The following is a 22842-nucleotide window of genomic DNA, read 5'->3' on the forward strand; positions in this document are numbered from 1 at the left end:
ATGACTTTCAGTGCTAAAGTTGCTGCGCGTTGCAGGAAGGTTGGCTGTAATAGACCAATCCAGTATCAGATCCTGCTTGATGCATCATCGGTTGGGATCAGAAACATTTCCTATCAGATGAAGGGCAAAGTTGGAACAACACCACTCTGAAGATGAAGCCATTTAAACTGCTCTGACATCACAGCGTCTCATTTTACCGATCCAACCACACGCTCATCTGTACACCGCATCACAACTGTTTGGCTGAAGTGCAACGTTCAGAACGTTTAGTTTTGCATGGAAAAAGCAAATGGAAAACAAACGGCTCCTGCTTTTCAGAACATCTCTGAATCCTTTCCAGTGCTAAAACTTCCTCGGATGGATTCTGTCATTGAGATTAAACACCTCTCAAGTAGAACTTAGCCAACAGCAGCGCCTGGTGGTACCTTTAACCTATCACTGATCTGTATAATCATCTCTGTGCCCGGTGTGCTGCATGTGCGCGCACCGTTTTTTTTTTCTTCTGGAAAACACAGATTTAAGGGCAAAACTCTGCAGTGACTGAATTTCACATTTCAGCTTGGAATAAATATATAAATAAATATATTAAATTTGACTTTGAATAAATAATGGGAGGATAGTGATCTCCATGGCTGCAGTGTAATATCATGTAAAACAGCCTGTGTGATGAGAGATACCAAACAGCCATTGTCTGCATGTGCATCTTATCGTATCCAAAGTGAATTCTGTAATAACACGGGCTCTCTGGGTTGCAAGTGTTCATAGTGCAGTAGGGTATTTTGAGCTGACTGTGTGTGCTGGGTTATAGAAGATTTTTTTTTTTTTTTTGGGGGGGGGGGGGGGGGGGGGGGGGTGTACAGAGATAATCTAGCAACAGTACAGAAGCTCAGTGTTTGAATTATCTCCAGCTGCTTCTGCTGGGCAGTGTCAGATAAGAGCCACCACTGTGTATAAGATGGATGATTTATCAAGCAGAGGGGAGACTATTATGCAAGGTGTAGAATAACTTTGTTAAAGTGTGCAGCGTCATAGCTGCTGATGTCTATCGTGGGGGAGGCGGGGGGGGGGGGGGCAGCTCCCTTTTGCCATCCATGGATAATAATACACAAAGAAAGCATGAGATACAACATCAGTATGGAACGTGCTGCTGCCAGATCATTAGCAAAAATACCTTTCATTTTCATTGTGCTTTTCTGCTTCTAGCCCACTGTTACTTAAGGGTTGAATTTATTATTTGATTTCATATGTGGAGGCTGTAAATGATAATAATAATAATAAAGTTATGTATATTTTGAGGCCATGCAAACTGCACTGAAGTTTGGTTTTAGGGGTTTCTTTAGAGCGAACAGGGACTGGCAGGCTTTGTTAAACCAACTGCATCTGTTCTGATGCTGCTTCATCTTTCTTCCTCCTCTTCTTTTTTGGTTTTTTTTTTTTGCAACTATACACAGCAGACTCTTGAAAACCAGAACAGATGTGTGTGCATAGACAAGGGGAAATATTAAATCATTGTTTCTCTGCATTGTGAAAAACTGACAAAGCTGCGGCAGCTGAAAAGCCGACACGGGGGGTGGGGGGATCAGGTCAGCGTTTGTGACTCTGCCACATAATGATAATGCTGATGCTGATGTGCTATTACTCTTTCCACATGTTGAACCTAGAGTGAACCTGTGCCTTGTTGTGTGTCATTCTGAGGAATTCACTGGGGGGGGGGGGGGCTTTTTCTTTACACAGAAATACAGTAATTACAATGCACTTGTCAAACCCCTCTGACTGATCTCATATGCAGTTACTATTTATATAGGTGGTCACAGAGGAACATCTGTGTATTTTCAAGTGCTAAGGAGAGTGTTAGGTTTCTGATGTTTACTTGTACAGTACAGTTCAGCTCTGAAGCGCAGAGGGGTTTATGCCAAACAGCAGCCTCTCTTCAAGTGTATGATTTATGATGGATGACTATAAAATGGACAGTGATAACCCGAGAGTAAATGAAGCTAAGAGTCAGTAGTATTGAACTAGCAAGTCAAGTGCCTGTAAAACACCTAAACCGGTTAAATTAACTTAAAGCAAACATTTCTAAGTTATCAAAAGAACATTCCTCCCCTTGCCATGTTTGCGTTCGCTCGGAAAGTCCACATCAGACGTCTTTGTCCTTGGAGCGGTGTTTTTATCCAGGCTGATGATGGAGTAGGCCGTGTCCTTAAGTCCATGAGGGATTTCTGTGGGGTACCGTGTGCAGATCCAGATCTATTTGTGTGTTATTTCCTTTTTTTGTTTTTTTTTTTAACATTTGAGGTGGATATTTTTAAACACGCTTTTTCTATTGTGCTGTCTCTTTTGTTAGGCCGTCCTCAGCGGGCCACGGGTCCTTGGAGTCGCAGGTCACGACTGTCCACACCGACCCTGTGAAGCGTCCTCTGTTGTCCCCTCTGTATATTAGTGGCAGACACCTGACAAATATCCGCTGCCTTTTACTAATCTGTGCTTTAATACAATACATCATGTACTGTTTTGGTCCATATTTCTTTTCTTTTTTTATTTTTAAATGTCAGATTCAGTCATGAGGATTAAGTCCCCCTTTAAAGGCCCCTCCACCTTCTTCTTTGTTTTCTTCTCATGATTATGATGTTAACGCTGGTTGCACTCATCGGGAAGCTTCACCATTTTCTCCCTTCGCAGGTTTGAGGCCAGCCACCTGCAATAGAAAGGATTAAGATGGGTTGAGAAAAAAAATCACCAGGGCTTAATTTAATCTCATCAAAGCTGTTTACTTCCTTGGTGACATTTAATAATGGACAGCAGCTAATTGGACTTTAACAGAGGGGTATTAAAAATGAACAGCGTATTAGGAAATATTAATAACAAATGCTCGTTTTGCAGGCTAACTAGGTGAGATCAGGTGATACCGACCTTCCAAATTCACCTCATTCACAAATCAGGCGTGTTGAAGCCTAAAAGGTTAAGCTCAGTAACATTTGTTAACTCGGTATTGGAGACTTACGGTGGGGTAAACGGTCAAATCTCCACATTGGGGTCTGTGAATCCCTTTTTCCCCTCGTTTACAAGGACAGGTTTCTCTGTTCTTGTGTGCCAAACGAGTATCTGGTGAGAAAAACAGCACGGAAACAAACAGCAGCAACATTAGTAACACGCCGCTCCCTTAATGCACCCATTCAGTCTACCCCCCCCCCCCCCCCCCCCCCGTCAGCTCCCACTCCGACTCATGTTCTTCAAAAACATTCAATATCGCTTATAGCTCCAGCACAGGGCCCATCTATGTGTAAAGAGCTACTTGAGTGTGAACCCTGCATTAGAAGGGAGTGAAGAGAGACCACAGGAGTGTTATCTTGCAAGTATGATGCAGTCCTCTCAGCTTGGCCTGTGTAAAAGTTCTCTTCTTGCCATGGGGTTAATGGCTACCAACAAATGGCAGCCTGGTTCAAAATGTTTTCACACGGAGTTTGTGTAAGCTTTTGCCTTTGTGGGGCAGCTCTTTGCACAGTTCTTCTGGGTATACTGTTGTGCTATCAAGCCTTTACACTGGCTTGGTTTGGCCCAAGAGACCAGACAAACATCCAGGAAAAGGATGAGAAAAGGAACAGGGAGAGAAAAGAAACTGTAAGTGTCAAGCTCATGTTCTCCTCAGCCCCCCCCCCCCCCCCTGTGCTGGAACCCTTCTTCCTTTCATCTTGCCGCAGCGGTGGTCATGAATTATGCATAAGACTCGTGTGAGATGTGCCAGGAGTCCACTCCCACTTTGCTCAGGTGTGTGAGTGTGTGTGTGTGTGTGTGTGTGTGTGGGGGTAATAGTGAAAGCTGCATCTGAAGTGGTAGATTATGAGGAAGAGAGATGACTGGGCACGACTTTCCATTTTTTTTTCTTTTGTCTCCTCACCCTTTCCCTCCCACCCTTCTGTCCGTCCCTGCACTCATCTGTAATCAGTGTGACATCCCTACGTCCCCGTTCCTCCATCGACTCCAATTCCGTTCTCTCAGCCCTCCTCTGAATCCCCTCTTTTCATTTGGTCCTCTGAATGGCAGAGGAGAGAAGGAGGAAAAACTGGCTGAAAGTCCCTCTCTCTCTCTTCCTTTACCTTCTTTCACTCTCTCTCTCTATGTATCTGTGTGTGACTGTGGTGGTGGGGGAAGGGGGGGGGGGGGGGGGGGGGGGGGGTGGGGTGGTTGTGGTGTGGATATTGGCTAGCGAAAGCCCTCTGGCTGACTCCCCATTGCCCCGAGAGAGTGAAGTGACCCAGACCACTGGCCATAAACAGGAACGCTGGAGCGGGTACTGAGAAAAAATGGTGTTGTTGACGCTCCTGCTAGCCTCAAGCTACTGACTCAAGTATATGTGTGGAAGTGCAAGAGAGCAGGAGGGCAGTGTGAGAAATACAATCAATGATTTCCAACTTTTCAGCAACAGCCATACACTTATTGACATTCTGACCATTAGAAAGTCATCACAGTTTTATGAAACCTCTAAGTTTGGACCAAGAAATGCATCACCTTCTGTATCTGGAAGAGGACTAGGATTTTCAGCCCAGTTTGTTTATTCTAAGTCCAAAAGCCAGGAGCCAGTTAGAAGAGCACCTCTGAAATGTCACATATAAGTAAGCACATGCACCAAAACTTTTTATTTAATAATTAATATGACCTCTCTTATAAAGGAGACTTACTGTGTTTTGTTGTTGGGAACAGCTTCTCTGACATTCTTGATTCTTTTTTTTTTTTTATTATAGAAACTCACGCTCTCATCTCTTATGATTCTTTTCTGCATAATCACAGCAGTTTGTTTCCAATAGTGTTCGTGACAGAAAGAAAAAAAAAATACTATTACATAACTTGTGAAAACTAAAAATAATTCTCTCTGTTGCAAACCTGCCTCAGGGGGTGGGCGGGGGGGTTGATTTTAATGCTGCGAGAAAACATATTGTGGATTTCTTTTCCACTTTTTCCTCTAGGTCTAGATGATTGGCGATGTTCATTTACAAAGATGGCTCAGAGTGACAAACTTAGAAAAATCTTTTCACGGTAATATGCAGGTTATGTACACAGACCTAAAAAAGTCAAGTGGACACCCAAGTGCCTTAAATCTGTGTTCTTTCCAACAGAGGGTGACTCCTCTGGTTGTAAAAATATGCCCAATTGTATATAGAAGTCTGTGTACATGACCCTTCAGCGCCTTTGATATACAGTACTGTGCAGAAGTGTTGTGCCAGTCCTCTTTGCTTCCAATGAAAATGGGAAATAGCTGCAGAGATTTACTGAGTTAGGTGCCTTTTTAATGCTTGAATGTTTCACAGATCAGTGAAAACCACTCTGAAAATGGTCAAGACTGAAAAATGACCAAAAAAAAAAAAAAAGAGCTGATGTCCAAAGAAGAACTTTGAAAGACCTTCAGAAACCTGAAGCGCTTGAGCAATAGTTACAAAAAAAAATAAAAATAAAATGCAAAATCTAGCTCTTTGGAAGCACAATACTGTATGAGTTTATGGTCACAATTTGTACTTTAAAATCTTACTGAATGTAATTATTTTGTAGTACAGTATGTATGTGGTACCCATTAGAGACAAAAAGGAGTACAAAGAAGGGTATGTTTTAGTGTGGTTATTTTAGCATGCTATAGTCAGTTGTGGCAAAAACATTTACTCAAGTACTATACTACTACTATAGTCCTCTACTTGAGTTTTTCCATTTCATTTCTACCTTACACCATTATTCCACCACATTTCAAAGCACGTGGTTCCCAGCCTGTAGAGCTTGTGACCCTTTACAGGAAAAAAAAAAAAGCGTTGTAGTAGGTAAGGCTCTCAGTCTTGTAGGATTTAAAATCCTCACAAACACTACAGCAAATCCCTGAACTACAAAACTGCTCAAGGCAAGCTGCTTAACATCAGTAAACATGAAAAAAAGAAAATTACCTTAGTGCAATTGGCTGCTTTTGGCTCCAGGTCGTTGAGCGTGACAAGTTCCCGGAGCAAACTACTCTCCTGGTAACCTCCCTTCACCCCGCGAAGCTTAAAATATGCCTGTGGCTTGAAGAGGATGAGCCTCAGGTTGATGGCAAAGCCAGCCATGTCGATGGCAAAGGGCCGATGAGGGTCAAACACTGTCTTCCAGCCGTAGACCTTACCGGCTGCGTTGACCTTGGGGGATTCGTACCTCAAGCCACCCACAAAAGCCACAGGCCACACAGAAACTTTCCGAGTCGATCTCATCTAGCGGGGAGAGGAGAGAAAAGAAACAGACAGGGGAAGACAGCGAATTAGTCAACTGAAAAACCATACATGACAGTGAAACAGTATTTGAGCATCAGCCGCTGGCTTTACAGCAGAGCACGGACAGAGGCTTTTTAGAGCTGCCGCTGCTATTCATTCTGAAAGACGGTGAATATTGACCAAGCTATTGTAGCTTGTGAAGCTGACATGCTGTCAGATGAAGGCTGATCACACACATTGTTCAACAGCTGCCCTACAAGAAGATAATTAGGCACAACCATCTAAAGCGAATAAGCGTGGGGCAGTGCCAAGAGGGTTTGAAGTAGCAGAGCCATTAGAGCAAGTGGCCCTGGTAGCTGGATGGCTGAGGAAATTCTTTAAGGTGCCGAACCACCATCTTCCTCTTTTCTTTTCTTTTTTTTTTCATCCTTTAATCTTCCAGCATCAAACGATTTTGCCGCCCTCTCCTTTGTCTGCTGCTCAGTGAGTCTTTGCCATTGTGGAAAGAGCTGCTGCAGCCATAAAAGGTACATTTTTATAATGAGGGAAGAAGAAGGTTTGGAAACAGCAAAGTGATTTAATCAAACTCAATGCAGCAGAAATAATGATGCTGGTGCCTCTCCATAGGAAGGCCCACTAAAAATAAAGGTGTATGTGTGTGTGTATGAGAGAGTATCTCCATGCATTGACCATAAGAGCACACATGGAGAAAACATCCATAACCATGCGCTCCCTGTCAGAATAGAAAGTAAAATATGTCTAAGGACCGAGCCCATCATATCTTAATGACGTTATAGGACCACATTATCCCAACAGAGCACTTCACTCTCAGAGTGCAGGCTTACTTGGGATTCCTATAGTTTTCAGTAGGAATAGGAGGTAGAGCCTTCAGCTATCCGGCTCCTCTCCTGAGGAACAAGCTTCCAATTTGGGTTTGGCAGATGGCTGCTCTCTCTGAGCCTAGTTCTGCTTGAGGTTTGTTCTTGTTAAAAAGATTTCCCCCCCTCCCTGAGCAAGTGCTTGCTCACAGGGGATCATTGGGTTTTTCTCTATAATATTGCAGGATCTTCATGTTAAAGGCACTGAAATGACTGCTGTTGTGAATTTGCACAATATTAATAAAAGCTTACTTGGCTAAATGTGTGTTTGGAGCTTGCAATTTTGTGCAAAGTGCATGCAAATATCGCTTTGCGCACAAGTCGCAAGTGTTAGGTTGGTGTGTGATCTGATGGGCTGCTGTGTGAAGAGCCTGGGTGATCAGAGAGAAGCAGTTTGAACAGCATGAAGCAGCCCGGGGGCTTATGGGAATCACTGGATTTGAGCTTTAGGGGAAACGACTGTTCAACTCACCCAGATAAGCTTGGCCAGTCTGTACTATTGTAATGAGCTCTGTAAATGAAACGCTTGTATGCATGTGCATATATGATAGTGATACTATTTATACAGAGGGCGTGACAGGCAACGCCATGGTATATTTTGCACCTTGTCATGTGTCAGTCAGCAGTATCCTGTGCTCCCATTGGCCATCACTTCAGTTGCATCCTTTCAAAGCTGAGGTTAATTCAACTCATCCTTTGGTGCCACATTTGAGCACACAGGGTACCAAGTTAACATCCGTTTTCAACACGCAGGGTAGTCAGGAAGGCTTTAATGGAAACAGATGCCATGAGACTGTTGTCAAATGGAGCGTGCTGATGCTGTCACTGTTGTAGAGCTCATCTCGGTGGTAAGCAAGCAAGTTGAAGAAGCTTAATGCAGCTGGGAGGAGTGTCCCTTAAGACATGCGGTTAACGTTGTTAAAGTGTGTATTTTAACACAAACAACAGTATTTTCCTGAACTAAGCCAATACTGTAGAACGCCTGTCTCCATCATGGTAGTCCTGTGATTTCTGCCACTGCCACCATGCCTACCTCCCACTGTGTACTATTATCACTTTTTATATCTCATCATCAGGCCAGATGCTATCCTGCACTTCAAAAAACTATGAGTAATGATGCATAATGCACCGTACCCAGTGCATTAAAATATGACTCCAACCGATCTTGTCCTAGCTTTAGCACATGAAGAGTCGGGAGTGAGAATATGTGGCTCTGCACTTGATTCTCAAAAGCTGCTGTTCAATCCTGAACGTTGTCTCAACTTTTGATTAAGATTAAGATTAAGATAGTGTTTATTTGTCACATGCACAGTTATACACAGTACAATGCACAGTGAAATGTATTTTGTACCTGCAACCATATATACACACACATATAAATTGCTGGTGTTTTCTTTTACAGCCGGGCCAGAAGTAAAGGCGTTCTTCTTGCCCAAATGATACATGCCTGCTTCCTTCCTTTATAAGTTTATAACTTAAAACAAAAGGAAACACGCAATGAATCAGGCGCTTTACAGGCAGCGTGAAGAGGTTTGTCACTTTCCCATCTACGCAGACCATGTGAAAATAAGAGCGCCTTCTGCTTCTGTGGGGAATATCAGCGGGAGTAAAGCAACATAAATCCCTCTTTAGCCGGGAGCCAAGCAAATGAAAATGCAACCAAGTACCCCCCCCCGCGCATCTCATTCTGGTGAGTACGATGTGACTGTACAGTTTTTCTTTCTTCAATGATGTTTTACTTTGTGAGTGAATGCCAGTGTGTGCGTTTACACTCTGTGCTTAAGTGTACAGTTGTTGACAGCAGGAATTCAAAAAGAGACCTAAATTCTAGCAGAGAAATGAAGGGAAGCATCCGGATGCATTAATCAGTCCTTAAGGGTTCAGAGAAGATAACGGAAACAGAAGGGTCATCTGCTTCTGCAGCTTGGAGTGTCTGTGGATTATGATTTCTCTTTTTTCTTTGTCCAAACAATAGAAATGCACTTAGTTATTTGGGTTTTAGAATACAGTTTTTTCCCCGTTTAATTATATAGTCTGTCCTAATTAGACTATTATAATTATAATTATTCAACCAACAATAAAGAAAATGAAACCGACACACATTGGATTGCATATGTAAACAGTTTTCTGTTTGAACTTCAAATGATGTCTTTTAAACATAATTTTTGCTAATGTGGTGCATTTTTCAGTACGTTTTTAGTATTTGGGTTGTTTGACTATTCTGAGAATAAATGTATTTTCAGATCCTCAGTAACCAAACTATAATGATAATATTGATGTGTCTGGATTTGATATATTTATGTGCATATCATCTATCTCTGTTAAACTGCTAGTTTATTCTCTTCTCTTGGGTTTAAGTGGCCGGGAGCTTGCCGGACAGCTAAAGCGGAGAACAGTCTCAACAATAGCATAATAATCAGTAAACAGGTTTTTTTTGGGGTGGGGGGGTGGGGCTTGGGAATAAAGCATATCTAATGAGGCCTTAATAATATACTGTATGTGGGTCTTTAATTCATGTGGTACATGAATTTTTCATCAGTTTTCATTAAGGCCTGACCTAAAAACTGTGCACTTAATAACAGACAGTATGCACCAAAGGCTACCAAAGGAAGTGCTGCTGGAATGAAAGGCTGAGATTGAATTCAGATACCAGCCATGCATTGGTGGCAACAATGGCAGTGTCCTCTACAGCAGCCGATGACAATGACTTTCCTCTGCTGCCACGGAGTATTGTGTCTGATGTGTACTGTCTCTGTGTCAAGCTGTGTCAGCTGAGGTGAATTGCTGTAGCTCTTTGATATACATTTTCCCTGCTGCTTTAAAAGAACTGCAGGCGAGTGTGTATAGCAATCATCTGTGATGTAGTCTTTTGTGTCATGTAGTCTTTTTGAACGCTACCTACCTTTTGGGTTAATGTGTAGTTTTTGTATATTTGACTTAGATTTGAAATGCTGCATTAAAATGTGATTTTACACTCAAATATCTAATCAGCCCATCACATGGCTGAAACTCAATTCATGTAGGTATGTAGACATGGTCGAGAAGGGTAATTTAAGCTGCTACAAACTTGACATGGTTGTTGGTGCTAGACAAGTTGGTTGGAGTATTTCAGAAAGTGCTGATCTACGGGGATTTTCCCACACAACCAATAGAGAATGGTCTAAAAAAGAGAAAATATCCAGTGAGCTGCAGTTTTCTGGGTCAAAATGTTGATACCAGAGGTCAGAGGAGAAAGGCTAGACTCCTTTGAGCTGACAGGAAAGCAACTCATTAAATAACTCATTAGAACCAAGGTATGCAGAAGAGCACCTCTGAAGGAGATGGGCTACAGCAGGGAAAGACCACACTTGGTGTCATTCCTGTCAGCTAAGAACAGACACTGAGGCTACAAGTCGTACAGGATCACTAAAGTTTAACAATAGAAGATTGGAAAAATGTTGGCTATTCTGAGTCTCGATTTCGGCGAAATTTGAATGGTAGGGTCCGAACAGGCATGAAAAACATGAAAGCATGGAGCCATGCTGCCTTGCATCAACAGCTCAGGCTGCTGCTGCTGGTGGTGTAATTGTGTGAGGGTTATTTTCTTGGCACACTTTAGGCCCCGTAGTACCAATGCCACAGCCTACCTGAGTATTGTTGCTGAGCATATCCATCCTTTTATGACCACAGTGTACCCATCTTCTGATGGCTGCTTTCAGCAGGATAACACATTATGAAGTGCTCGAATTGTTTCAGCTGGTTTCTAGACATGACAGTGAATTCACTGCACTCAAATGGCCTCCACAGTCACCAGAACTCAAGCCATCAGAGCACCTTTGGGATGTGATGGAACGGGAGAGTCCCATCATGGATGTGCAGCAACATGTTGAATCTGTGCCTCCAAGGTTTGAGGCAGTTTGGAAGGCAAAAGGGGGTCCTATCCGGTACTAGCAATTTGTACTTAACGAAGTGTCTGGTCAGCGTAAATCTCAATAATTTTAACAATGTTAGGTCATCCTCATAATGTAAAAGATAGGAGCGCATAGGTTTTCATATTATTTCACAGTTATACGGTAAGCTCACTATAAGCTTGCTGATAATTAGTAAATAAAAATGATTTGGTGTTTTTTAAATTTTAAACATTTTTTTCACAGTGCAGGAGTCACCTATATGTCTACCTGTCAAGACCCCCCTGCATGTTTGCTAACATTTACCACATTTACTGTAGTGGCAGTCAACTCTCTGTGCCCTGTCTATCTTGCTGTCACCTCTTTTTTGCTCATTCTTTCCCGTGTCTGGCTTTCCCTGTCCACGGCTCTCTCTGTGCCCCTCGGGGCCATTACTCTGGACCATAAATAGGCCCGTTGGAGGTGATGGAGAGCCTCTGAGCGCGACCAAGCGCTTTGGCTGATTCCCAGAGAAAGGTAATGACAGGCCCCGTCAATACAGACGCTCCATTTACTACGGCCCCTGCCTGCACTACTAACAAGACTTGAGGCACATACTCGGAGGACCTAGACCGTATCCGCTCAGGTAATTCAACTGATGTCAAGATGGATGGCCTGAGATGTACTAATTACATGCCCAAACTTCTCCCAACTGGCTTCAGATACCGACTGTGCTTGTTAAGAGTTTAAAGTACTTCAGCTAAGAATTTATGGTTCAAATTCACCCCCGCCCACCACCTCTCCTCCAACAGTGTATATATATATATATATACACACACATATATATATATACACACATATATATACAGCACAGATAATAGATATAGAATAGATAATATATGGCTCTCAATGTAGTACATGCTCTATGAATGATTATTTTTAATATAACTTAACAAGGTCAAATGTCCCATTCATATATTGGCTGTCATTGTATCTATTGTTCACGTAACTATTTAAAGGGGCAATCAGTTATTTTTAATGCAGTGCATAAAATGTTTTTAATATGTTGTTATGAATTCCAGTCATTCCTCTGTTAGCTGAATGGCTGCTGAGCTTTAAGGCCTTTTTATTCCCCCTGAAACACCCATCATCAACTCTGCACATGGTTAGTGTTGCAGAAACTCAAGTTGAGCATTTGAAAGATTAATGGTGCTTGAGACTAAGAGATTTTTCTTTTTAATATATATAACCAGATTAGAGCTGACAGCATATTTGTTGGTGAAAATAGTCTGATTGGCCCACCAAAAGGTTTTAAAATGATATTACATTTGGGTTCCAGCAGATGGCCATGTGTCCATTTGGACAAAAGTTTAGAAGTTAGGTTCAGGTTAGACGTGGGAACGATATCTGTAAATGTACTTGCGCTGACATTTATCAGTTATCATCCTGTGACATGCACCTGCTTGCTGTTTGCTGTTGATGTAAACAAGTATCGACTCACTCATGGGCACAGGCTCCATGCTGAAGAGTGAATGGCATGTCAGGTTGAGGGTCTGGTGGTTGACCTCCATGAAATGTCAAACGCCACATTCTGGTGAATTTTTTAAGTACCAATTTCTGATTTTTCTGCATCACTTTATGGGGAAATTTCTCTCATGGAAGCCTGATGTTTGTGTCTTTTGTGATGTTTGTGATGTGATTCGCTGCCTGCAAATCACAGCTGCTATTCTTTTGACTGTCTTCGGACAGCTGTGTCACAGTTAAGGCTGGATTAGTTCATCTGCTTAGTCATGTTTTTATTGGAGGTGTGGGCTACACATTTTCCTATGCCTGCCCATGACCATTCTCCTATGCCTGCCCGTGTGTGTGCTTAACTTTCCTGTCTCTGGTATGCTTGTTACAGTTCTGACACTAACCTCCTCAAACAGCTCCAGGCTGTATGTGTTGTCATCGTCGGCAAAGTAGACGATTCCAGGTTGGCTGCTGTTGGCGTTGAATGTTTCCCTCAACCACCGCAAGGCCAGATTCCGCTGCATAGTCCCTCTGGGAATCCTGGGATCCCGAGTGTCACCTCGCAGCTTATAGTTCCTGGGCGTCTCTACATTGAGGTGGGTGTAGTTCAGCCCTGTTTCTCGGAGGAGTCGTGTGACGAGCGGCGTTCTCCTTTGGGAGTCCTCCACCAAGATCCAATGCAGGTTGGGGACGTGGAGGAAGGTGTTTGCTAGCCGTGTCAGCTCCGCCTTCTGCACGGGCCGGCTGTATGTGGGGGTGATGATGTGGATTGTAGGCAGCACATCGGACCAGGGCGGAGGTCGTGTGTACACATACTCTGTCCTCACCACCTCCACAATGTCCTTATCTGAGGCACAGTATTCCTTGGAGTCCTGTGCCTGGCCACCTGCCTCCCTTTTGCCCTCGACACCATCATCTGTAGATGTGGGGATAAGAAAACATGTAAGGCATTAGAGTAACCTTGAGCTGCCTTTTCTATATTTGCCTCAGGTGACTTAAACCCAATGGGGGTAAAGTGTACCTGAGAGCCGGTGGTGGCGGACTGCAAGCCTCTCTGGAATGATAAAGATCTCTTTTACTAGGTGGTGACAGGCTGCAAAAAGTGAAAGCAGGCACCGTGAGAGGATAACACAGCTGATGGACAGAGAGACAGCGCAAGACGAGGGAGGGATGAGCCCTGCTATTCCCCCGGTGTTGCCTTTGGGCTTTTCTTTATAAAGAAAGAAAGAAGGCATGTATGTGAATGCAGTAGACATGCCTTTTCCACCACAGACTCTCTCATCCCCTGCCATTCCCCATCTGCCATGCAAAGTATCATCCTCACAGTCAGGAGTTATTTATTTTGCTAAATTAAGTCCTAGCTCTAGCCCCAGTGTTCACAGTTAAAATGCATTTGGCTTCAGAGAGGCCTAAACATGTCCACCATGTCTGCTATTACAGCGAGGTTTGAGAGCTTTTGCAGTTGAGCAGCAACTACATAATTGTGCCATTTCTTTTTAAGGGGCGAAGTTGCAAACTCTGGTACCAAGACTCATAGATAATCACACAAATGAGGATTAAAGAATCCTGCAGAAAATCTGCTGCTTTTAGCGATATTTTGTCTGTATCTTCATCGCATCCATGACCCACATATACACACACTGCATGTTTGGCAGAATAGGAAAAGTGAAGGTTTCTTGTGTAAAAAGCTTTCATAAGAAACCTTGTGTGGGTTTTAGGACATGTTTTAGGTAACAGAGCCTAAAACTGGAATGGAGCAGAAGGTGTTATGTTGAGAATCCCTGTTTCACTAGATGCTATTTTAGAGTGGCACACAATTTAAGTCTGCAAACTGAATAAGTCTGTAGTTTGTGTCAGTGCGATACATAATATTCCATTTTGTATGCGAGAAGGTAAGGCTCATTTTCAAAAACCTGACCTGTAAAGCGATGAATCAACCATCTGACGCATTTCGCGTTGACTTCCTTGGTAAAGGCTGTGATATTTTGGCCTGAATAGTTTGGCCATGACGGACAGAATATGATTATAGAGTCATTAAGGTTGCTCATTTCTTCCCATTGTGCCACAGCTAATGGCAATCTTTTACTTTTCTTCTCGAGCTCTATTCGCACCTTCGACATAAAAGGGGATTTTTCTGCAGCACAAAGATTAACGCAATCTGCTGATGGCCAGATGTTCAACAGAGGCTGCCAGCGAGCAAACTGCCAATAAACCTCTAGCTTTTCTCTTTTCGAAGAACACAAAAGGAAGTCTGTGGGCAGAGCTCGGTCAGATTGCCATTTTAAAAAAAATATGCTCCAGTATGTCTTTAGTGTATCTCACGAGATTATAAAATAGTTTTTTTTTTTTGACATTCGATGTGAGAAGAGCAGTTTTTTTAATCACTGTTAATAATCTTAGACGCTAATCAGACTCTATTCAAAGTGTTTGAATAACCTGCAAAAACATGCTGATTCAAATCATGTGTAAATTATCTTCAGTATACCTGTTTTCCTTGTTAACCCCCCGTATGTGCATTTCTGACATTATAGGAAGAGGGGCTTTGCTCTTGCTTTGGGTGCCTTTACCCTGCAGGAATCTCAACATTTGAACCTGTTGGTTTGTGTTTTGTGAAGATGGCTGGGAGACTAGTGAGTAACGTGGACACAGGAAGCTTCTGTGACGCTAATCAAGAAGACACATTTATGTTTTTTAATTGCCATTTAACAGTCTCTGAAAATAATTTGCAATCATTTTGAGTATGTTAAAATGAGGGGAAGATTTGGCTCAAATGGCTGATTGACATACATTGTATACTGGATGCTGTGTGCCACACCAAGTAGATATGGATTGCTGTTGCAGGGCATGTGAATGGATAAGCTGCGGAAGGATTTAGTTTCATAATGCGCTGCACTGGGCAAGTTATTATTAATATGAAAAAATAGATGCAGCTTAACGGTTCTATTCTGACAGACTGACTATATGGAATAAAAATAACTCCCAAATGGTGTGGATATGCAACTTTTCTCTTACTGCATAAACAGCCCTGACCGATGAGGTTTCCAGTGACCGGACAAGTGTTTTTCAGTTCCAATGAAGCTGATGGTCATGGCTATTAAGTGCCTGTTGTCTAAACCTGAAGTACAGTGTTAAGTTTGAGGACCCACTTCGATTTTGATATCGTCAGTGGAGTGCAGCGTGCTGCGTACCCTTGCGGATGGCGAGGAGTGGAGCAATAGCGTTTTGGTGCCAAACGGTGATGAGCAGAGTCCAGGGTAACACGATCAACACGATGGCAAGAATATCTCTTCTCTTCGGCATCTCCAGGATTGGTTATTTGGCTCGGCATTACCTGGAGAAAAAAAAAAGATAGGATGTGTTATCATTCTGCATTTCAAAGATTTCAAGTAAAGCCACAGTTAGAACCTTGATTAAAAACAGCAACAAAAAACCCCCATTAAAAGCCAGTGTGTTTATTTTCACAAACTTAGACTCATAACCTTCACCAGACCAAGCTAACATATTTCTTGATGAATCTCAGTTACTTGAAAAAGGGAAATTGAAATTGCAGGGCCTTGATTAAATGCTTTTAAATAACATTTAAGACACTCAAGGACTTGTCTGTATGGACGGCGCGCTCCGGAAAGCAGAACTTTCAGTGGCTAAAACTGAATAATAGCTTACTTGCTGTCTAGAATTTTATATTGACACAAATACATAACAGTCTCACAGTTTTCAATCAAGTGAAAGAACAGGACTGCTCTACACAGAATTAAAAAATAAGGTTTTAAGCAGTTACCACATGTGTGCCGACCAAAAAAAGGAAGGTCAAACCCACTGGAGAAGGCAATGCATCGACAGCTTGTGCCCCCTGGTAACCCAGTGTGATCATCAGTGCTATCACTGCAGACACGGTGGTGATTTTGTGCCCAGTGCAGAAAGTATTCACAGGCCAAATGGCAGGAAGCGATGTAACCAGACTGTGGGATGACTGTTTTGCAAATGTGCATTTCCCTCTGAGTCCAGGACATCGGTTCAGCCTTGTATCTCTTTGAAAGATTCAGTTACAGCATGGAAGGAATCAGCCAGACATTAACTGAAATAGTGCTATTGGTAAAAAAAAAAAACATTGTGTCCTGACACCATATGTAACCAGGCATATCCCATGCGTAGAATCCTGCGTTGCCTGTCTCGCATTGGATAGCAGATGCGACCGCTCAGAAACTCCCAGTGACTCTGTAAATGGCATTGTCTTAGCTATGACACCACTGTTAGAACTACTAGGAGTAACTTACAGTTTCACAGAATCACTTTTGCAAACTTGGTACTGTACCTGGGTTTAAAAGAAAGGGAAAAGGTTTTTATTTTGTGGTTCCTCTATGAAAAAGAGGGAAAAAAAAAAACATCGAAAATAGTTTGTTTTATGTACTTTAGACTTTCAAGTTAAGAGTCTGAAATCAAACAAATATGAATGGGTTGCAGTCTTGGATGGGAGAAATGGCAAATACGTTGCATCTGCAGAGACTGAGACTTCTCAGTGATAACAGACTCAATACATTTGAGAGATCCTGGAATTGCATACTGGCATTTTGGAATGGGAATAACTAGTATGCAGTATGTGTGCTTTGTTTTGTCTTTTCTTCTTTCTTAAATTTTTCTATTTATACCTACTTACATGTTTTGATGCTATATCATGGCTGCTGTGGCATTGCTGTTAGATATGCTGTTTTTTCTCTTCTGTTCAAAATACAATAAAAGTGTTGGAAAAATAAGAGTCTGAAATCAGACAATAACATCAACTACATACCAAATATAGCAGGCTAATCTTGGGAATCTGGCTGATGTTCTGATTTCAGTCTCTAGTTTGGCCTTTTTAAAAAAGAAACTGGGAAAGTGGTATTTTAGGGGTGTTGAATATGTACTTGTTACACAAAGATAATTAAAAATGTCTTTCTGCCTTGTATGCAGGTACAGTAGCTACCTTCCTTCTAGGCAAAGATAAATACCAAGGCTAATGTGAAAGCAGGAGCAGCGGGCAGGCTTTTTTTTTTTTTCAAATCTTTTCAAATCTCACCTTTTCAACTTTTATCAAGACTTAATGTTGACATTATTAGGAGAACGGCCGTTGACTGACATGGATGGCATGGTCACCTGTCAGGCTTTACTGAGGGATAATTCAAGTCACTAAATTGGACCTTTCAGCCTTGTTTGTACTGTCAGTGTGTTCTGGAGCATTTTTAATACAATTATCTGACAAATCATATGGCTTACTGTGTGGTTGTAACAGAGAAAGAAATCCTTGCTCTAGTTTTGGTGAGTAGCTGTAGAAGAATTTTGTTATTCTATGTGTGTGTGTGTGTGTGTGTGTGTGTGTGAGTGAGTGTGTGAGCGCGCGCGCGCATGATTCAATCATAGTTTAGAAATGCACCTTGGAAACCAACGTAGCCATCTTAGCTGAAAACTTAGAACTACGCTCTTTTTTTTTTTCTAAATAACTTCCAGCATTTACCAAACTTGGGCCATAAAGCTAAATGTCTAATAAAGCATTGTGCACAACAGTCATGATTTATGAATGAGATCCATTTCCTTCCCTCCAGCTATACCTTTGTGCAGTAGCTTGCCAGAAATCTTACAGGAATTTTGTCTAAAATTGCTAAATGAACACTTAATTGAATCAATAGTGTATCTCTGATGTAGTCTGCACAAACATGTTTCATAAAATTAGGGTATTATTTAGTCCCTTTGTTTTGCATTGCATCATTATATTTCATACCTCTGCTATCATTATTGTTCTTCATTGCTCATTTACATTGAATTTACGGCCAACAGTCCTGCCCGTCTCTCCCAGGGTCTGTCTCTCATATTTAAACTGCTTCTGGTATTATGCTGAGCCCTAACTGGCAAATGCAGTTATTAAGTGATCTGCTCAATTAAACAAAGAAGAAAACAGACATAATGTGGGCACAGGTGTTCAGCGTATTCATTTCAGCTTTACACAAGAGAGAACAAGTCATCACATTTCCCAGAGCGGTCCTGCTCCCACTGCTAGGGTTGGTGGCAGAATATTGTGGCTTAACATAATTGTACATGCCAATTATGTTTATTAAGCTTTGTAAATAAATACACAATTAATGCCCTGGCCCTAGGTATAAATAGTTGTGACACAAACCCTGTGCAACATAGAAGCTCTTTTTGGAGGTAAAGAAATGTGTGCTGCAAAGCTGTATGTATTTATTTATTTCTGTTCTGGTGGAAAGGGGATTTTTTGAGAAATGCTGAAAGGACACAAGGTTGCACAATGAACATTATTCACATTTAAAGTTCTATAATGAATTTTGTAGGAATTTAACCAGAGACTTTTTGTAAGTTGACATCTATTAGGCCCGTCACAAACAGTGCGACAATGGCAGCGCTGAACCCTTTCTACTCTATGGCTTGGGCCACAGAAGAACTGTTTCCCCACTGCATCAAGCAAAGCAGGAAACTGGCCGGGGAGCACACTGCGCTGTTGTGTGACATTTTTCATGTGACCAATGGAAGCGCAGAATGACAGGGAAGAGGTGCAAAAAAAATAAAAATAAAATTGAAGCTGTAAAGGCAGAGTGCAGCGGCCAGAGGAACGCAAATTTTAGGCTGTTCGCTCAACCCAGCAGTAGATACAAGCAGTTTTTATGCCTCGCTGACCTCTGAAAGTTATCATTCTTGGAAATTACTGTGCAAGTAAGTGGTCATATGTGCTTCAAGGCAGCTGCCCAGTCACATGACTTGCTTCTAGAAGGATTTTTATCTAACTGATAAAGCCACTGACCACAAATGTTTGTGCTTCATTAAAGAAAATGCTTCGACAGCTTTAATGCTGTAGACTGGTATAATGTCCCAGTAAATTGGTAAATGAAAAATAAGCCTTTCAGAGGTAGTCCTCACAACATGAAATTACACGTAATGATATGTACAAAAGTGTGTTACTCATTCTACAGCCTGTACTGCTAATTAAACAAAAACATGTATCAGAAGCAAACGCAGAAAACTCTAGAGGAAAAATCACGGCGATTAAACTCATTGTGGAAATCCTTTTTCAATACGGGACAATCAGTCATTACTGCCATTGTTTACATTTGAAATGGAATGGATTCTTTGACCTTGAGAAGATGCCCCCAGAAAATGGAGTGTCGCTGTCTGTGTCGGCTTTACGGTGATGGCTATCAAGGCATTCAATAGAAGAAAGGCCAGCCTATTTTTAGAACTACAGAACCACTCTGTGATTGTAGAGTGGTGTGACAAAGTCACGCCTTTTACAGACATTGCCAGCCAACCCAATAGCAGCATTTCGTCTTGGCTCACCTTCGATTAAAGTACGAAAGTCGCAAGTGAGACTCAGACTTTAATATCTTTTTATTAGAGCCCATTTGCCTGGGAAAAAAGAAAAAAAAAAATTTTTTTTAACTGAACATTTTTTGTAACACACGACCTCATCAGGGTTACTTTCTCAGACACGACAAAGCTCCTCCAGAGCCACAGAAAACTTAAATGATCTCTTTTACAGGTTGAGAAATATTGCTTCTATCCATTTTCTTCTGCTTTTCTGACTGAAATAATGGGGTGCTTCTTTAAAAATATTGTTGCCAGGACTCTGATGCTTGATGCAACTTTAATGAATGATAAAAGGGAGCTCACCCACAGTTAGACCTGGATCATGGCGTGGCTGGGAAAGCCACACTGCATACTAGATGGGCTACCTAGCGTTGACATCCTCCATGACACATCAGCCTTCCATTTCCTTTTCCCTCTTCCTCTGTCTTGTCTGCTCGCGGAGACAGGAATCAGCAAGTCCACACCTGAAAGATGAGAAAACTTTGGCTAAAATGATACAAAAATGCCACATTTTGAATTCTTCCCTCTTTGTGTTTTCACCCCACTTCTTCCACTCACACTAACACGAGGCACTCAGTGACAGCCACCCAGGTTTAAAGCAGTTTGGACAGGGTCTAAGAGTCAAAAGCCTTACAGAAATTCTTGGCCACGGACACTTTCAGTGAGCACCGCGGTTGTGTGACATCTATTCATAATTTAACATCAAAGAGCTGGGGCTGAAATTGCTGCAGAGGGAAAGTGTGCTGGTATAATATAGTGAACTCCAGCTTGGATGTGCATCGTCTATGAATCCATCCCCCCGGTGGCACACCACTGCTGCGCTTTACAATGCAGCGTTCTGCTTAATGCTCTGTATATTGGTATGTGATTTACTTAATTCATTCCAAGCTGAATTGAACAGACACAGACTCTGTATTTTATTTATTTTTGCCTGATATGGAAACTGGAAGATGGTTAGTCACAACACTATTGCCTGCCAACAGTCTGGGGTGGGGAATGTTACAAAAATAAACTGGCATCATGTCTTATTCAAATACATCTGAGGGAACGCTGCCTCTATGGAGGCTTATGCTTCACACAGCCAGTGATGTCTGCACGCTGCATCAGCACCACAGCTTGATGGCTGAAGACTGTATTTTTAGTGCTTTGTGATAGAAAATCATATAAGCTGCAAAATATGTAGGTTTTGGGAAATGAACAGCAGGAGTCCCAGAATCATTTTACTAAGGCATACTGTTCTGTGAAAAGGCAAATTACCTGCGACCCAGTAAAGCAGAAAGGGGAGTGTGTTCTTGATGCGCACGAAAATTCAAAGCAACTTATTTTCAGTTTGCCTTTGCTTGTGAAATTTCTCAAACTGAAATGTATCTGGGGGTTGACATCGTTGTGTGAAAAGAGGAATATATCTACTCTTCATGTGTTAGTGCAAATTGTGCAGTGTATGCTTTTTATGACAGCGACACGCAAGTACTGTTGTGACAAAAACAAAAACAAAAATACAGCATCACCAGGAAAGCTTTACAGTCTCTGCCAGGTACCATCACGCATACATGCCCACAATGACAGTGTTGTCATTGTGATTTCTGTATAACACACTCCCCTCTTCACTGCGATGAAGCTACAAACAGACTGAAACACAGTCGATTGAAAATGACCTGCCAAAAAAAATTCTCAGACCATTCCACAGGCCGATGTGTTTCCTCGGAGTTAAACATTTTTGAAAGTGAAGTTTGGAAAAACAAAACGACCTGGCAAACGCTGCCGGCTGAAGGGAGCTCAAAACTCATAATGCTATTATGTATAGAATATGCAGTATGGAAAATGGCTGTTTTGTGATATAAATGCATTCATTAAAAATCTTGATTCCTTTCTTGGCACAGAGTTGTTTACACATTTGGTCTGAGTTGGGCCACAGGCAAGAGGTGTTTAACTTAAAATGATCAAGTTGCATTTTTAGCAGTGCTAAATAACCCCTGGAGGGTAAACGTGGTAAATTTGTTTGCTGGATGATTTAGCTTTTCTTTTGATCCATGTGAGCAGTTGGTGAGTTGGTCTTGCCAGTTATGAGAAAAATCTTGCAGCTGTCACATAAAGGAGAGATGATGTGGCACTGATGCATTTATTGTTTGTTTTTTCAATTTTAAAAGGCCTACAGTGTAGCACGGGGGCATGCTGCTTGGCCGAAGCTGTGGCTGACTATGGTTGCTGATTGAACTTCAGCAGCATACACTCACCAGCACTTTTGAATTTAAAACTGCTGGAAGTCTTCATAGCACAGATTTAACAAGAAATTTTGGTCCATATTGACATGATAGCATCACACGGTTGCTTCAGATTAGTCGGCTACACATCTATAATGCAAATCTCCCATTCCACCACCTCCCAAAGGTGCTCCATTGGACTGAGAGCTGGTGATTCTGGAAGCTGTTTGAGAAAGGTGAACTCATTGTCATGTTCAAGAAACCAGTTTGAGATGATGTGAGCTTTGTGACATGACATATCATACTGCTGGAAGCAGCCATCAGCAGATTCTATTCAAATCAATTTTATTTATGTAGCACCAAATCACAACAACAGTGCCTCAAGGCGCTTTATATTGTAAGGTGAAGACCCTAGAATAATAGAGAGAAAACCCCAATAATCAGATGACCCCCTATCAGCAAGCACTTGGTGGCAGTGGGAAGGAAAAACTCCCTTTTAACAGGAAGAAACCTCCAGCAGAACCAGGCTCAGGGAGGGGCAGTCATCTGCCACGACCAGTTGGGGTGAGGGGAGGGAGACCGGAAGAAAGACACACTGTGGAAGAGAGCCAGAGAACTGATGATTAAATGCAAAATAATGTATAAACAGTGAGTGAAAAGAAATGAATGAAGAAAACTTGCTCTGTGCATTATGGGAAGCCCCCAGTAGCCTAGACCTATTGCAGTGTAACTAAGGGATTGTTCAGGGTCACCTGATCCAGCCCTATCTATAAGCTTTAACAAAAAGGAAAGTTTTAAGCCTAATCTTAAAAATAGA

At 42.0% G+C, this 22842-nt stretch overlaps 1 protein-coding gene across 4 annotated transcripts in view; it reads right to left on the bottom strand.

Annotated features, from left to right (window-relative positions):
* Positions 1-1425: 1425 nt before the first annotated feature.
* b3gat1a (beta-1,3-glucuronyltransferase 1 (glucuronosyltransferase P) a) overlaps positions 1426-22842 on the bottom strand; it is an 89863-nt gene continuing 68446 nt past the window's right edge. For 3 of the 4 annotated variants that reach the window (XM_030744983.1, XM_030744985.1, XM_030744984.1), the window contains 7 exons: positions 20128-20288; positions 15663-15805; positions 13496-13567; positions 12879-13390; positions 5922-6218; positions 3002-3102; positions 1426-2695 (listed from right to left, as the gene is read on the bottom strand). In XM_030744983.1, coding sequence (XP_030600843.1) covers positions 3016-3102; positions 5922-6218; positions 12879-13390; positions 13496-13567; positions 15663-15774 — 1080 coding nt within the window. In that variant the 5' untranslated portion in view covers positions 15775-15805; positions 20128-20288 and the 3' untranslated portion in view covers positions 1426-2695; positions 3002-3015. The remainder of the gene's footprint in view (positions 2696-3001; positions 3103-5921; positions 6219-12878; positions 13391-13495; positions 13568-15662; positions 15806-20127; positions 20289-22842) is intronic. The other variant, XM_030744986.1, reaches the window with a different exon arrangement.

The sequence above is a fragment of the Archocentrus centrarchus genome, chromosome 13, assembly GCF_007364275.1.
Source record: "Archocentrus centrarchus isolate MPI-CPG fArcCen1 chromosome 13, fArcCen1, whole genome shotgun sequence".
Lineage (NCBI taxonomy): Eukaryota > Metazoa > Chordata > Actinopteri > Cichliformes > Cichlidae > Archocentrus > Archocentrus centrarchus.